The 14886-nt window shown below is 31.6% G+C and overlaps 1 protein-coding gene across 1 annotated transcript in view; it reads right to left on the bottom strand.

Annotated features, from left to right (window-relative positions):
* Positions 1-14001, bottom strand: part of LOC133838740 (protein madd-4) — a 96461-nt gene extending 82460 nt beyond the window's left edge. The window contains 2 exon segments of the mRNA XM_062269967.1: positions 4578-4666; positions 13833-14001. Of these exon segments, the coding sequence (XP_062125951.1) occupies positions 4578-4631 (54 nt within the window). The 5' untranslated portion in view covers positions 4632-4666; positions 13833-14001.
* Positions 14002-14886: the final 885 nt, after the last annotated feature.

Here is a 14886-nt window from a genome sequence, read left to right as displayed (position 1 = left end):
TACCTCTATATACTTTTATATATAGCTTACATATCCATGAATTTGTCTACTTATATTAATGTGAATTTCAGGCTGTTACGAGTATATATTATATATAGTACATACATACGGTTGTTCTCGGGCTAACTCTAGTAACTTGTATATCAATGACATACATAAGTGTATCCAAATAAGGCAAAAGTATGTAATTGTTTGTTGTTGTTTCTTAAGCAAATTTGAGTTTCTATTGTCAACAATATATTGTTCATGTATGGTCTTATACTCTTTATACCCGATACCCAAAGAGGAGAAGCGTATTATAACTAAGTGCCTACAAAACTCTCGGACACTTTCTTACACTAAAATATATTTTATTACTTAAGCGTTTCTCAGTATGTAATACACATAGACGAGTAGAGGGGGAAAAATGTTATCGGAAGGGAATTATCCCAAAAATGATTGAAAAAAATCCAGGAAATGGTAATTGATCATTTTTTATTGAAGGATAGTCGAGGCAATAAGATTCTTGCATGAAAATGCCTACAAATGGTATCCTTAAAATGAGACTGAAAAAGGATTTTTATTTAACTATCTGTAATAATTATTTGACACAAAATTGAAAAATAATTATAACAAAAAAAAAAACCAATCTGAATATGAAAAAGCTGGTTGTAAGATACATAGATAAGTAATTTTCTAGAGATGCAAGATAAGCAAGTAGGAAGCTACAGTCGCGTGTGCTCGACTGTGAGATATCCGATACCCATTTTGAATATAACCAAAATATTGCAGAAATATTCTTAAAATATACTAAAATAATATTCCACAAAAATACTACAAAAATATGTGAAATTGTATATTTGGTATATCGATATGATACTTCATTCAAGATATGTATATTATAGAGTGCCAATTTCAAAAGTATTTTTTAATAACTTCAAAAATTTTTTCTGATCGCAATCAAATTTTCAGGAATCACAAAGATTATAGGACAGACGGACGTGGCTAGATTGTCTCGGTTGTTGACGCTGATCAAGAATATATCTCTATCTTCCGTGTTTTGCCAATATTGCAGGCTATCCAGACCGACGAGAAGGTCGAAGTCACCTTGGTAGAATCCAGATCTTCTGGCGAGTTTACTAGCATTTTTAACTTGCTAAAAAGGCGGACAGCGCCTATGTCTGGGACGAGTATAAGTCTCTCCTGAAGTCCTACAAGAGGATTATTTGCTCTTATAAAAGGTCCTCATGGGGCAACTTTTGCTCAGACCTGGACAATATTAAAGACACCTCCAGACTGAGGAACCTGCTGTCCAAGCAGTCTAGTCCCAGCCTGCTCAAGTCAGGCGATGGAGTGTGGCCGGGGAACAGTGTTGCTGTATTGGAATAGCGAATAGTGACTTGCAGCTCTTTCCTAGTCTCCCAGTTGCGAGACTCCCTGGCGGTCTAATTACTGACAACATAATTTGGGCTATCGGCTCTTTTCCGAAGGTCAGGTCGCCCGATCTCGATGGACATTCGGCAGCAATGGCGCAAGAAAATTATTATTATTATAGTATTAAAGAAATACTTTTGTATGGACAAAAATGCCTATTTACTAGGGCTCTTAGTTGCTTTGGCTGACAATCTGGTCCATTGTGCCGTCTACGTTTTATTTTGAATGGTGTACTATATCGATATACCAAACATACCATTTGGTACATTTTTAAAATTTTTGGTATATTTTGAAAATAATACCGCAATATTTTGCCTTTATTAAAAATGGGTAGCGGGTATCTCACAATCGAGCACACTCCACTGTAACTTTCTTACTTGTTTTTATTTGCGGGGTCGGAAGTGGGCGTGGAAAAAATTTGAAACAAACTTGATCCGCGTGGAAACATAACAAATGCTGTCGAAAAAAATATAGCTCTATCTCTTATAGTCTCTGAGATCCAGTGTTTTCATAGGTTATCACACTCAGTATGCGGCTAACTATTAGACTAACTCTCACGAGCTACTAGTATGTACATAAAGATATATAACAGAGCGAATAATATTGAATTTGTAGCGAAACGTTGTTCCACGCACGTTCGTACAGAGAAAGATGCTTTCACAGGATAAGACGACACACATTTAGTGCCCTATGAATCTGAAAGAACTATGCTGTAGGTGGGCTGTTCCAAGTTCAAACTTAATTATTACGAAGCTGTTTGCAGTTCCTCAGCGACGGCGATAGTAAAGCGAGAAACAGTCGTGCAATTTTCTGTCAACAGTTGAGCTTTATCCTAATGTGTGGGAGTGCCTACTGCACATCTACTTAAATATTATATGCAGATTTTTAAATATTTTCTGAACTCTAGACTCTAATTTGGAATTTCTTAAAAAAAAAACAAAGAAATTTCTATAATTTATAAATCCAAATATTATTCAACATTTGCATTTATATACATTATTACTTAATATTGTTAGGTATTAGACTGGCACAATCTTCTACAGAACTCTTCATGAGAGTACCGCAACACAGCACGAGACAAAAAAAACTTTAACATTTATATTTAGGTATTGGCAATAAAGTGTCTAAACTACACTAATATACATATGGGTAATTCTCTGACGGATGTTGCGAGCGACCATCTTTTCAGAGGAAAAAAAACATAACCTGAAACAATTTTAAAAATATATTATATTATACATTACTTAATTTAAATGATAGCAGATTCTGGGCTAATAAGCCTGTTAGGTATTGTTTAGATATCTGCTAATCGATAACATTTATTTATACGCATTGAAATGACGTTCGCAAAAACTTTTACAAAAAAAACAGATACCCGCTATCCGTTTTGAATAAAGGCAAAAGTGCGGTATTATATTTCGGTAAAATATTTCTTAAATAACTTTTACAATTTACATCCGATAACAAACAAATTCTCAATCGTCTCAAATTGTCTCGTCTGTTGACGCTGATCATGGGGATGGCTCTTTCAGCGTGTTGCATTACATACAACTGAGAAGCTAGAATTCATCCAGATAAATCATACTCACCAGGAACTAACAAACAGCCTCTGTAAATGTGAGGTAAAGAGATCATAGGCCATATTACCTAAACCTTTTTGCATTCTAGCTTTCATTTACTAAAGCCAAACTTAACACTGACAACTTGGTTCAGAATTTGGCTCTAAAAATAAGAGTTGAAGGGAATATCCGCAATCACAAAGCAGCACGTGCTGCCACTAGAAGGCAACCCGTCAGAAATCTTTCAGCCAAAATCCTTTTCAAAAGCTAAACTAAAGGCAACAAATAAACAGCAGCATGAGGCTAATAAGGATTCAACCCAACTTTTTTGATCTTGTCTGATGTTGCTTTGGCTTGCCCCAGCAAAATTATTGGTAATTTGATTTTATAGTACAACATTTGTAAAAATTTGATGCTTCACTTTTTTCTAGAATTCTTCAAAATTTATAAATGTATCGCTATCTACAAAAAAAAAAAATTGAAATGAAATGTTGTATTGTGATTTGATAAAGGTTGACAACTAGAGTCATTTAGAGTCGAACTAAAAATTCCTGTTTTTGCTCAAGGGGTAATTAAACTCTTTGGCTCAGGGCTTAGAGGAATTTTAGTAATATCGAAATGTCAAATTCATTTTAAATTTCACATAGCTTTTTCAATTCGTCATCGACAAATTCTTAAAAATTCAAGAATTAAAAAAGATTATAAAACAAGTAAGAAAGCTACAGTCGCGTGTGCTCGAGTGTGAGATACCCGCTACCCTCTTTGAATAAAAGCAAAATATTCCGGTATTATGTTCAAAATATACCGAAAATACTATATATTTGTTATATCGATATAGTACCACATTCAAAATATGCCATATACGGCACAATATACCAGATTGTCGGCCAAAGCAACTCAGACCCCTAGTAAGTAGGCGTTTTTGCCCATACAAAAGTATTTCTTTACTAACTTCCACAATGTTTATCTGATCGCAATCAAATTTTCAGAAATCATACAGTTATTATTGTATACACCACCATTCTAGCTTTAAAATTACGCTTATTATTCGATTGTTTTGATTTGCGGCAAAAATTGGAAACTAACTTAATATGCGTGCAAACGTAACAAATGCTGTCGAAAAAAGAGAGATCTAGATTTTCATACGGACAGACAGACGGACATGGCTAGATCGTCTCGGCTGTTGATGCTGATCAAGAATATATATACTTTATAAGGTCGGAGATGCCTCCTTCTACCTGTTACATACATTTCCTGCCGGCACAAAGTTATAACACCCTTCTACCCTATGGGTAGCGAGTATAATTAATACCATTTATTAAAATTGCTTCTCGGTTATCTTATAAGAATCTTGTCACAACCAAATTTCCAAGAACTGATAAGACTATTTAATTGGTCTAGTTGGTCAACCAAATGAGGCACGCTGCAGCTCTATCTTACTTAATTATATCTTCTTGGCCGATGACGTAGATCAAAAACATATACATTTTATGGAGTCGGATCAGTCTCCTTCTGCATCTTACATACATTTCCAGTAGGCACAAAGTTTTAACACCCTTCTACCATATGGGTAGCGGGTATAAAATTATTAATCATGGAACTTACCACGAGCAAAGTTGCCCGACTTTTTGTAGCCGTCCAATAAATTTGCCTTATCATTTTTATCTGAATTTTCTAGTAATCATTTCTGGCTGCTGTAATAAAAGAAATGAATATTGTTGGGTTAATCAACTTTCACATTATGGCTAACACCTTATAAATAGTAGTGGAAAGATGGACAGTTAAATGTAATGGTATCCTAACAAGGCATTGAGCATTATTACTTAACATTATTTAGGAGAATGTATGTACTTAAAAAATTTATATACACATATAACATATGTACATTATTTATTATCTACAGTTATCGAACATATTGACAGATCATGTTCATTAATTATTTTGAGTAGTAGGTACGATCGATGCTGGCAACTTTGGTTGCAACCCGATAAAAATCGTACAAGTTATGAAAAACCTATTATATAACAAATCAATGCACATTTTTAATTCTTTCATGTCCATGACTTTAAAATATAGTTACGATACAAGTCTTTTGGAATTATTTTTATGAGAAATTCCCCTAATGCAATAAGCATTTTTGGTATTTTTCCGAATGCTGCTGCGAGTGCTTAGCGACTTAAATTAGTGAAATATTGACAAGTATTACAATTCTTAAAAATAAGTAAGGCAATGTTAAAAGTATAAAGTTGTGTTTAAAAATTGTGAGATGATTATTTCAAAAGGAAATGAGGAAATTAATATTTCAGTACATATTTTTATGGAAACCAAATAAAATCCTTTCTATATAAAGAAGTGTAGGGTAAAATATAATTTGGAATGTATGAGGTTTTTATTTAATTTCTGTTGCAGGTAAAAAGACGAATAAGTGGGGCTTGAGGAGGTGTCTGGAACTATATTTGATTTTTGGCTTTACGTTGGAAATAATCTATAAATCATTTGGTCTTGTCTTTGGATTAACTTCTGATATTGTTTTGCATTTAACTTCAAACATTTCTATTAATAAAATATTAAAGTGATCTTTTATAGCTTGATCCCATGTTGCTGGTATGAGAATTAATATGATACGCTAATTAACTAATTATATTGCCAAATCATACACCACTTTTAAAGTGTCTTTAAGAAAAAAAAAGCGTGGTTAAAATTCATCATCCTGCTTTTGTAGAAAGGTATAATAGAAACATGAGTGGTGTTGATTTATCAGATATGTTACATAAATTATACAAAATTCATTAAATTTTAACTTTCCAAATTCTTTGATTGGTCTGTTAGAGCGAAGCTCACTATCATCAAAAATGTCTTCCGAAAATGTCATTACCTTATCTTTACTAATTTGGTTACTGGGTTCACTGAGTTCCAAAGGTGGTGTACTGCAGGATTTCTTAGTAAAGACCAAGGGACTTAGAGTATAAAAAATCAAAATAAACGTTGCTTGGGGCTCCTATTATTTATTTATTTCGTTAACTGCTTGGACTGTTGGTTGTAGATACATGCAGATACATCGACGAATACATACAAACGAAAGCATGCGTTGCTCTTTTCTCATCGCTGCAAACTTGCTCTAATGATGGCATTTTACAAGTGCTACTGAAACGGAACCAATAACTTTTATTTTTGGTATATTGCCAGTCCACGTTATGTTGGCCAACGCTCTAGTAATCGAGTAATTTGGTAAATACTGAACAGTATTTACGTAATCTACCCATAGCGTCTGGCTGAGAGCTGACAGCACCAAGATGCATTACCATTAACATGTTATTTGCCCTTATAGCCCTCCACGTTGTTGAAATCTTTAGATATGAGGATCCTCCAAGTGATTTAATTTCTAATGGTTCACATACATTTATTTCAACTAGTTTCCACAATTTCAGTGCTCGATTTTCACTTGTACCAAGTGCAGCGTAACATCTGGTAAGCTCGCACTCCAGCATATACAGGCCTCACAAGATTGCACAACTTTTGGATTTTTGGTCCGAAATTTACGATAGAATTGTTGGCGAGTGCTTGGATTACAGATATAAAATTATTTATCAGGTTTGGAACTGTGCCGCCGAATTCAATCAGTGCACTGTGTTCTTTAAACTAAATATCTGTTGATCATGAGCACATGTGGGTTGTAGCGCCGCTATATAATATAGCTCCAGTTTCCAATGCTTTTAACGAGCTGAACTGCTTTTTTTCGTATTTTTCTTTTTTGCATTACTTCTATGCGACTGAAGCATCGCACTTATTTTGCTATTTGCTCTTCATAATTTCTCGCGAATGACTTTAGTTATTGGATTTGTGTCCCTAACTTGCTCATTTCGCATACCAAGTCGTGCCTGGACCAATAATATTTGAAGCATTCTCTATCAGGAAAGCTCTTGGTAGAAGTAGATATTAATAACACATGTTGATTTGCATTTACTGTTTACTCGCAAGTGAGTTTTTAACGATAGCTTACACGATTCGCACATTGTATATATTAATATGAATTCACTGCTAATACTCTATTTAGACCAATTGCATTTGCTTCAATGGTGCAAGTGTTTACATCAAAACATCATCACGTGAACTGTTTTAAGATTTTAAAGTAACGAAACTCCCTTTTACATCATAATAAGCAACTCGCTCTGCAATGATCATATGTATATTTGTATACAAAGTGGTCAAATTCATCGTCTTGGTGATTTTCTCTCTCTCTTTCCTTTCATTTTTCGACTTTGGGTTTTTTTTTAAGAATTACAAAGCAATTTGAAAATATTTAAAGGCGCCAAAATTAGCAATTGGAATAATCAGCTGATTTCCATCGATTTCGCAGTTTGTTCATTTATCGAACACCAAAACAGCTAAAACACGACTACATTTTCAGAATCATTTCCGCATGATCAATGGCTCCATTAGAAGTCCATCTCCTACACACAGTCGTTTATGAAATGATGTGGAGGATAGAACCTTAACGGAAATTTCTGTGATGCAGCCGCAACAACATTAAACACATTAATAACATTGCGATCATAAACGCGCTCTGGCGATAAAATAAAATAATGGTCCCAAAATGTAAATGGATTGCAAATTTTATAATAAATCATAATTCTAAAACGGAATGCACATTGTTTTTATGCAAGTATTTACTCACTGTGATGTAGTCAAAGATTTGATACGGAACTATTATTTGCAACATGCAATTTGATTGATTGATATCGTATGTTTTCATTGTATTTTGTTTTTATTAAAGTATGCGCGTTCGTTTTTTTATACCCGCTACCATCCTATATTATAACATTGTGCCGGCAGTAAATGTAAGTAACAGGCAGAAAGAGTCAACTCCGACCCTATAAAGTATATATATTCTTGATTAGCGTCGACAGCCGAGACGATCTAGCCATGTCCATCTGTCCGTTCGTCTGATTGAACACTGAGATCTCAGAGACTATACTTTTCCATAGCACTTGTTATGTTTGCACGCAGATCAAGTTTTTCAATTTATTGCCACGCCCACTTCCGCCCCAGCGAATTGACAAAACTCAAATAACAAGCTTAATTTTAAAGCTAGAGTAGAATTTTAGTATATAGTATACAATAATAACTAAAGTCTTTGCAATTAAAGAAATACTTTTGTATTAATAGGGATCTTAGTTGCTTTGGCTGACAGTCAGGTATAATTTTCACTCTATGGTATATTTTAAATGTATTACTATGTCAATATACCAAATATATCACTCGGTGTAGTTTTAGTTTTTTGCGGTATATAATATACTGTTCTATTTTAAGACAAAAAACCGCACTGTTTTGCTTTTATTCAAAATGGGTAGCGGGTGGTATCACACGCTCGACTTCCTACTTGTTTGAAACTCATTTTATTTATGTTAAACATGAAATTAAAACTTCGTGAAACGACATTATCTGAAGCAGAAATAGGCTTAAAAGGTTTCTGGTCTATCTATTGCTAAAATAATCGTAAAATCAAAAGAAATCAATCAATTACCTTATTTTTTGGCAATGAGTTCAATTATGGGAATAACGCGAAGGTAAAGCGAACACACTTATAATAAGAAAGGCTTTAAATTTTGGCATAATACAATTATTTTATTGTGAGAAAAATAAGGGATCTATTCAAGTGGCGAGTGTAAACAAGATAATTTATTATTTATTTAGTAGATCTTTTTATTTTGAAATATTCAAGCATTCTGGATTATATTTGTTCTGAATATTATATTTGTTGTTATCATAGTATTATTTATTTTACCGTTATGGACCATTTATGTATATTTAATTATTTTTTTATTTGTAATTATTATTTTTCTGTTGATGCTTTGTTACAATTGAATTTAATTAGTAAGAGGGTGGCACACTAGACTCTCCCCAATGCACATCTACATAATTTTTAGGCTACTTTGTCTGTTTAATAAGCAATGGAAGGTCTGCGCTCTTCTAAATGAACCGAGCAGGGTTACGACAGTTACATTAGCAGAGGAGAGCACAAGCCCATGCGCAGATTGCTTGCTTTTGTAGATGGCGAGCGGAAGCATAATGAAACATTTTGTTTGTTTATGTTGCGGGGATTTTTATGATGCGCCGTTATTATCTTCAAGTTCATAAATTATGAACAATTAAAATGTTTGAGGGTATCTTTCAGCACAGCGCAGATGATGCTGCATGTTAATCAAAAATGTTTGCATACGTAATAAACGGGAAGGGTAAAACTACCCCATGTCATAGTCATGAAAAGAAGAAAAACTGGGGGTGGCTTTGCTACGGCTGTCACTAACTTCACATTAAATTTTGTATTGATTGTTAAACACTCAAATATGCCATATTATTACATGCCATATTATTATGCTCAATCTAATTCTCGAATCGTATTGAAATAATTATCTAGACACAATGTCGGATCCACTGAGATAGAAACGGAAACTATCAAAATCTGAGTTAGCGACAAGTCAGATTAAATATCAAGCGCATCAACGTCATCCGAACTTATATTGAATATCATGGTTTTATTAAACATATGTAAGATGGTTAGATGTTCATTTTTTATGAAGAATGCAAATTCCACAAAACACCAGAGGCAGTTCTTATCGCGATCTTCACGAGTACCGACAAATGGTTGCACAAATACTCTCGATAAATCGTTAAAAAATGCCAAAAAGTTTAAAAATAAGTAAGAAAGCTTCAGTTGAGTGTGCTCAACTGTGAGATACCCGCTTCCCATTTTGAGTAAAAGCAAAATATTGCGGTATTATTCTCAAAATATACCAAAATAATATACCACAAAAATAATTTTAAGAAATATGGAAAATAGTATATTTGGTATATTGATATGGTACTTCATTCAATGTATTCTACAGAGTGCCAAATTTACCAGATTTTCAGCCATACAAAAGTATTTCTTTAATAACTTCGACAATTTTTATCTGATCGCATCCAAATTTTCAGGAATCAAAATTATTGTATATACCAAAATCCGACTGTAGATTTAAAATTACGGTTGTTATTCGATTTTACGGGGGCGGAAATGGGCGTGTGCAAAAAATTTCAAACAACAGTCTCGTTGTAGTAGTTGGATAACTTAATGAACAATCAATCAAAGGCCTGAAGTTTCCCGCATTATTATCTTCATTAGATAAAACTATACCTATATTATGAGTACAAATGTATGTATGTACAAACAGATGTCTCGGACTCACTCCCATTTCTTGTCGCTTCGGCATTTACTTCAATATGTGAGCAGTGCTACCAGATTCTGCTAAGCAAAAACAGCAAGATTTAAAATAAAAAGTTGCTAAGCATTATGTGGAGATTGTAAAAAATAGGTTAATCAATGCAATCTTTAGATTGTAGTTTGAAAAATGTATGTATCATGATCAAAATCACTATATTAACTTTCGCGGAGTTGGAATTTAATTCTTTTATTTTCTTTTCGAAATATTGCTATCATAATGAGGTGGTCCAACTTTGGTCTTTATGCCAATGCTTAAACTAGGCCAAAGTCAAAATAACGATAGGAAATAGACAGACTCATAATAAATTTAAAGAAAATTTCCATAACGGAGTTAAATATCTATACCGAAATTTTAATCATCTATTATTAATCGGAATTAGCTCAAAAGCAAAAATGTTTTACTAATATGAATATTCTAAATAAAACTAAAAAAAAATTCAAAAACTGCCAATAAAACAAAAAAAAAAATAATAATAATAAATTAAAAAATTATGATAGCATATAAAAAAGTTTAAATTTTTTTAAAAAGTGGCTTGAAATAACCTTATTGCTAAAGTGGCAGCACTATATGTGAGTCTATGTGATAGTCAGAATTAGTGATGGTTTGCTAACTCAACTATCGCGCACTCGTTTGCTCTCGCAAAACACACATAGTTTAGTTGCGATTTGCTTTTGCGTTTGCAATTGCAGATGAACTACTCTAATACGTCTATGCGATTGGCACGATCAGCGAACATTTGCTTTGTTATTCGACTATTGCGTACTCGCTGCACTCTTATTTTACAAGTGCAGAAGTTCTTTAAGAATTTTTTTCGACAGCACGTGTTACTTTCTACTTCCGTCGTCGCAAAACAAAAATAATTAATAGCAAGCTTAATTTTAATGTTTGGGTCAATTTTTGATACTTATTAAACAACTAAGAAAGTTACAGTCGAGTGTGTTCGACTGTGACATACCGGCTACCGACTTTAAATAAAAGTAATGTGATTCCTGAAAATTTGGTTGCGATCAGATAATGTTCGAAGGTATTAAAGAAAAACTTTTGTATGGGCAAAAACGCCTACTTACCAAGGGTTTTATATGATTTGGCTGACAATCTGGTATACATATATGGCACTATATAGTATAACTTGTACTTCATTCAATATACAAATATACAATTTTACATATTCTTATAGTATTTTTGTGGTATATTATTTTAGTATATTTTAAGAATAATACCGCACTGTTATTCAAAATGGGTTTCTCTTACTTTTCATTTGCAAAGAATAGTTTTTCCAAAAATACCAGAATTACTTAGGCTAAAACTAAATTTGTTAACATTGAAAGCAATTAAATACAATTTTTTTTATCGACTGGGTACGGTGATTTCTTCTGTCTGATACATAAAAGTACTCCCAAATAATTTGTGCCACTAACTTCTTATACTGACCATAGGGAAAAGTATGTAACAGTTAGAAGGAGGCATCTCCAATGAAGTAAACATATTCTTGACAACTGAGGTGATATGGTATAGCCATGTCTGTCTATCCGTATCAACACATAGATATCAGAGATACATAGATATAATTTTATTTGCAACACTTGTTATTTTTGCACGCAGATTAACTTTGTTTTAAATTTTTGCCACGCCCACTTCCAGTACTGTATATAAATTTGCACATTGCAAATTATTCTATTATTTATTTTTTGAAAGATGGGTGTGCATAATTTTAATTGACTTAAGCAATTATGTAATTAATGCAATTGAAAGGATCTTTACGCGGTATTGGTCTCTTAATTTAAAAGTAATTATAATTTAATCATATGAGCCGGTGATTTAATGTGTCTCTGTGTATGTTAAAATTTTCAAAGGACGACAAACTCACACCAGTCACGAGTTGAAACAGAAACACGCTAAGCGCTCTGTATTTAGTCCAAAAGTCTGTCCCACTCTCAAATCTCAGTAGAAGTCACAGACGGCGTATCAACAAAAACAACACTAACACTGCCATGTGTGCCGCCGTCGGCGGAGGTACGCGTATATAGTCCGTGTAGGTGTATAAATGTATGTACATAAGCATATGTACTTTTTGCGGAAAGAACACGATTCTGCAACTTTTTGGGCTTTGTGTTGTTTTTGGTTATTTTTGTTGCATCGTAGCGATTCTCGCACTGATTGTTAAACACTAAAATCGAATTACTCGTAAACTTGCTTTATTGTTTTTGTTGTAGTCGCTATGCTGTGCTATTGCCGCATTTCCACACGTTGTACAAATTTCGCCCGATTTTTTTTTGCCGTGAAAGTCGTGAGAAATAAGCAAACCGCACAAAACTTTTAAAGGTAAAATTTTGTTCTGCTCTTGTATCGTGGCTCCTTTCTTGATAAAACTTGCCTAATCGTTTTCGTAAGGATTATTTTCTCATAGAAAAAGTTAAAAAAAAACAGCTCATTGTCGACAAAGTTCACGATCATTGGAAAGCCTGATCGAAGTGATTGGCGACTATATATATATATATATATATATATATATATATATATATATATATATATATATATATATATATATATATATATATATATATATATATATATATATATATATATATATATATATATATATATATATATATATATATATATATATATATATATATATATATATATATATATATATATATATATATATATATATATATATATATATATATATATATATATATATATATATATATATATATATATATATATATATATATATATATATATATATATATATATATATATATATATATATATATATATATATATATATATATATATATATATATATATATATATATATATATATATATATATATATATATATATATATATATATATATATATATATATATATATATATATATATATATATATATATATATATATATATATATATATATATATATATATATATATATATATATATATATATATATATATATATATATATATATATATATATATATATATATATATATATATATATATATATATATATATATATATATATATATATTATATATATATATATATATATATATATATATATATATATATATATTATTATTATTATTATTATTATTATTATTATTATTATTATTATTATTATTATTATTATTATTATTATTATTATTATTATTATTATTATTAAATATGCTATTTGTCTTAGTATTCTATTTTGCTAAGATTATTCCAATAGACATCTTTGCACTTATGTATATGGTATTCTTCTTTTGTTTTTATATCATCATCGACAATACATATATGCTTAAAGTGTTTCAATACATTTGAGTTAACTGATATGATATAAAGTATTTGAAATAAGGATAAGCAGTTCTTTAATATTATATTGAGATTGGGTAGCTTAGTCGTAGTTTGTATAAAATTTAAATAAAACGATTCTAGTTTTATGAAAATATTCAAAACTACTTTTTTCACTTCATTAAATATTTATCTTCCGGTTTATTAAAAACTAAAAACTATTTAATTTACTCATATTTTTTAACTGACTCCTTCTGAAGAGAATAATGATTTTTTATTTCATTTCATTATGTTTCACTAACAACGCGCTCACCTTAAAAATGTGCCCTATCTTGAAAAATAGTTCTTTAAAGTTTTATTTGCCTATTATTAAATATCACATTGCAGCTTCACACATATGTATCTATGCACGTCATATACTGATGCCCAGACACTCACAAAACAAACCTACATTCTCATTTTTACCGACCGCATAAACCAAACGCGCGCATTGAAAATCACTTGAAAACTGTTCGTTGCGTGCGACATCGCTGCACGAGTCAACAACGACAGAGGTATCCATTGATGTTGCGTCAACAATGTTGCTAGTTGGCAGCGATGAATAAAATACTACTCATTGCCGTACAACATCGCCTGCGACATGTTTGAGTTGGATATGCTTCATACAAGTTTGAGATTCTTTTCTTTAAGTTGATGGTGACTTTGTTAGAAAATCGAGTGTAGTAGCAAAAATACAGATGATGATAAACAATAAGAAAATGTAGACGATTATCGATGATTTGATCAATGCATCTCTTATAATCAACGAAATCCTGTTAATATGATCATGTTTGTCGTTCAGTGGGATAATACTCGTGAGTTATAAAATATGTATAAATAATGTGAACGGTGGTAAATATAAAATATATGTCACAACTTATCAAATATGCTAAGTAGCTAGTTAGTAGAAAGATAGGAATGGTATTAATGGTCGATACGATTTCAAAATTACAAAGAAATATATACTATCGTAATAATTCTAAGTATATTTTAATACGGTGGAAGGGTATTTTATATGTTAACTGTGCGCATCCAGCCAATGCACATTGGGATGAAATGCCTTTATTTTGGCCATAACCGTAATTTTAAAGCTAGAAAGTTGAAACTTGGAGAATTTGCTGCTTATATTATTTGTGAATTTCGGATTTTTTTTATTATTTTTTTAGTTTTTATTTTTTATTTATTTATTTTATTATTTATTTTTTGGTTTTAATCACCTCTAAATCGTTTTCCGGAAAATCATTTGGAATTACCCAGTCAAAAGACGCCTTGACATTGCGATTTGAATCCAGCCAAATTTTTAGTTAGTCACCCCGACGAAGAGAAAC

The sequence above is a fragment of the Drosophila sulfurigaster genome, chromosome 2L (assembly GCF_023558435.1).
Source record: "Drosophila sulfurigaster albostrigata strain 15112-1811.04 chromosome 2L, ASM2355843v2, whole genome shotgun sequence".
In the NCBI taxonomy this organism is placed as follows: domain Eukaryota; kingdom Metazoa; phylum Arthropoda; class Insecta; order Diptera; family Drosophilidae; genus Drosophila; species Drosophila sulfurigaster.
This window is presented reverse-complemented; position numbering and strand designations above follow the sequence as displayed.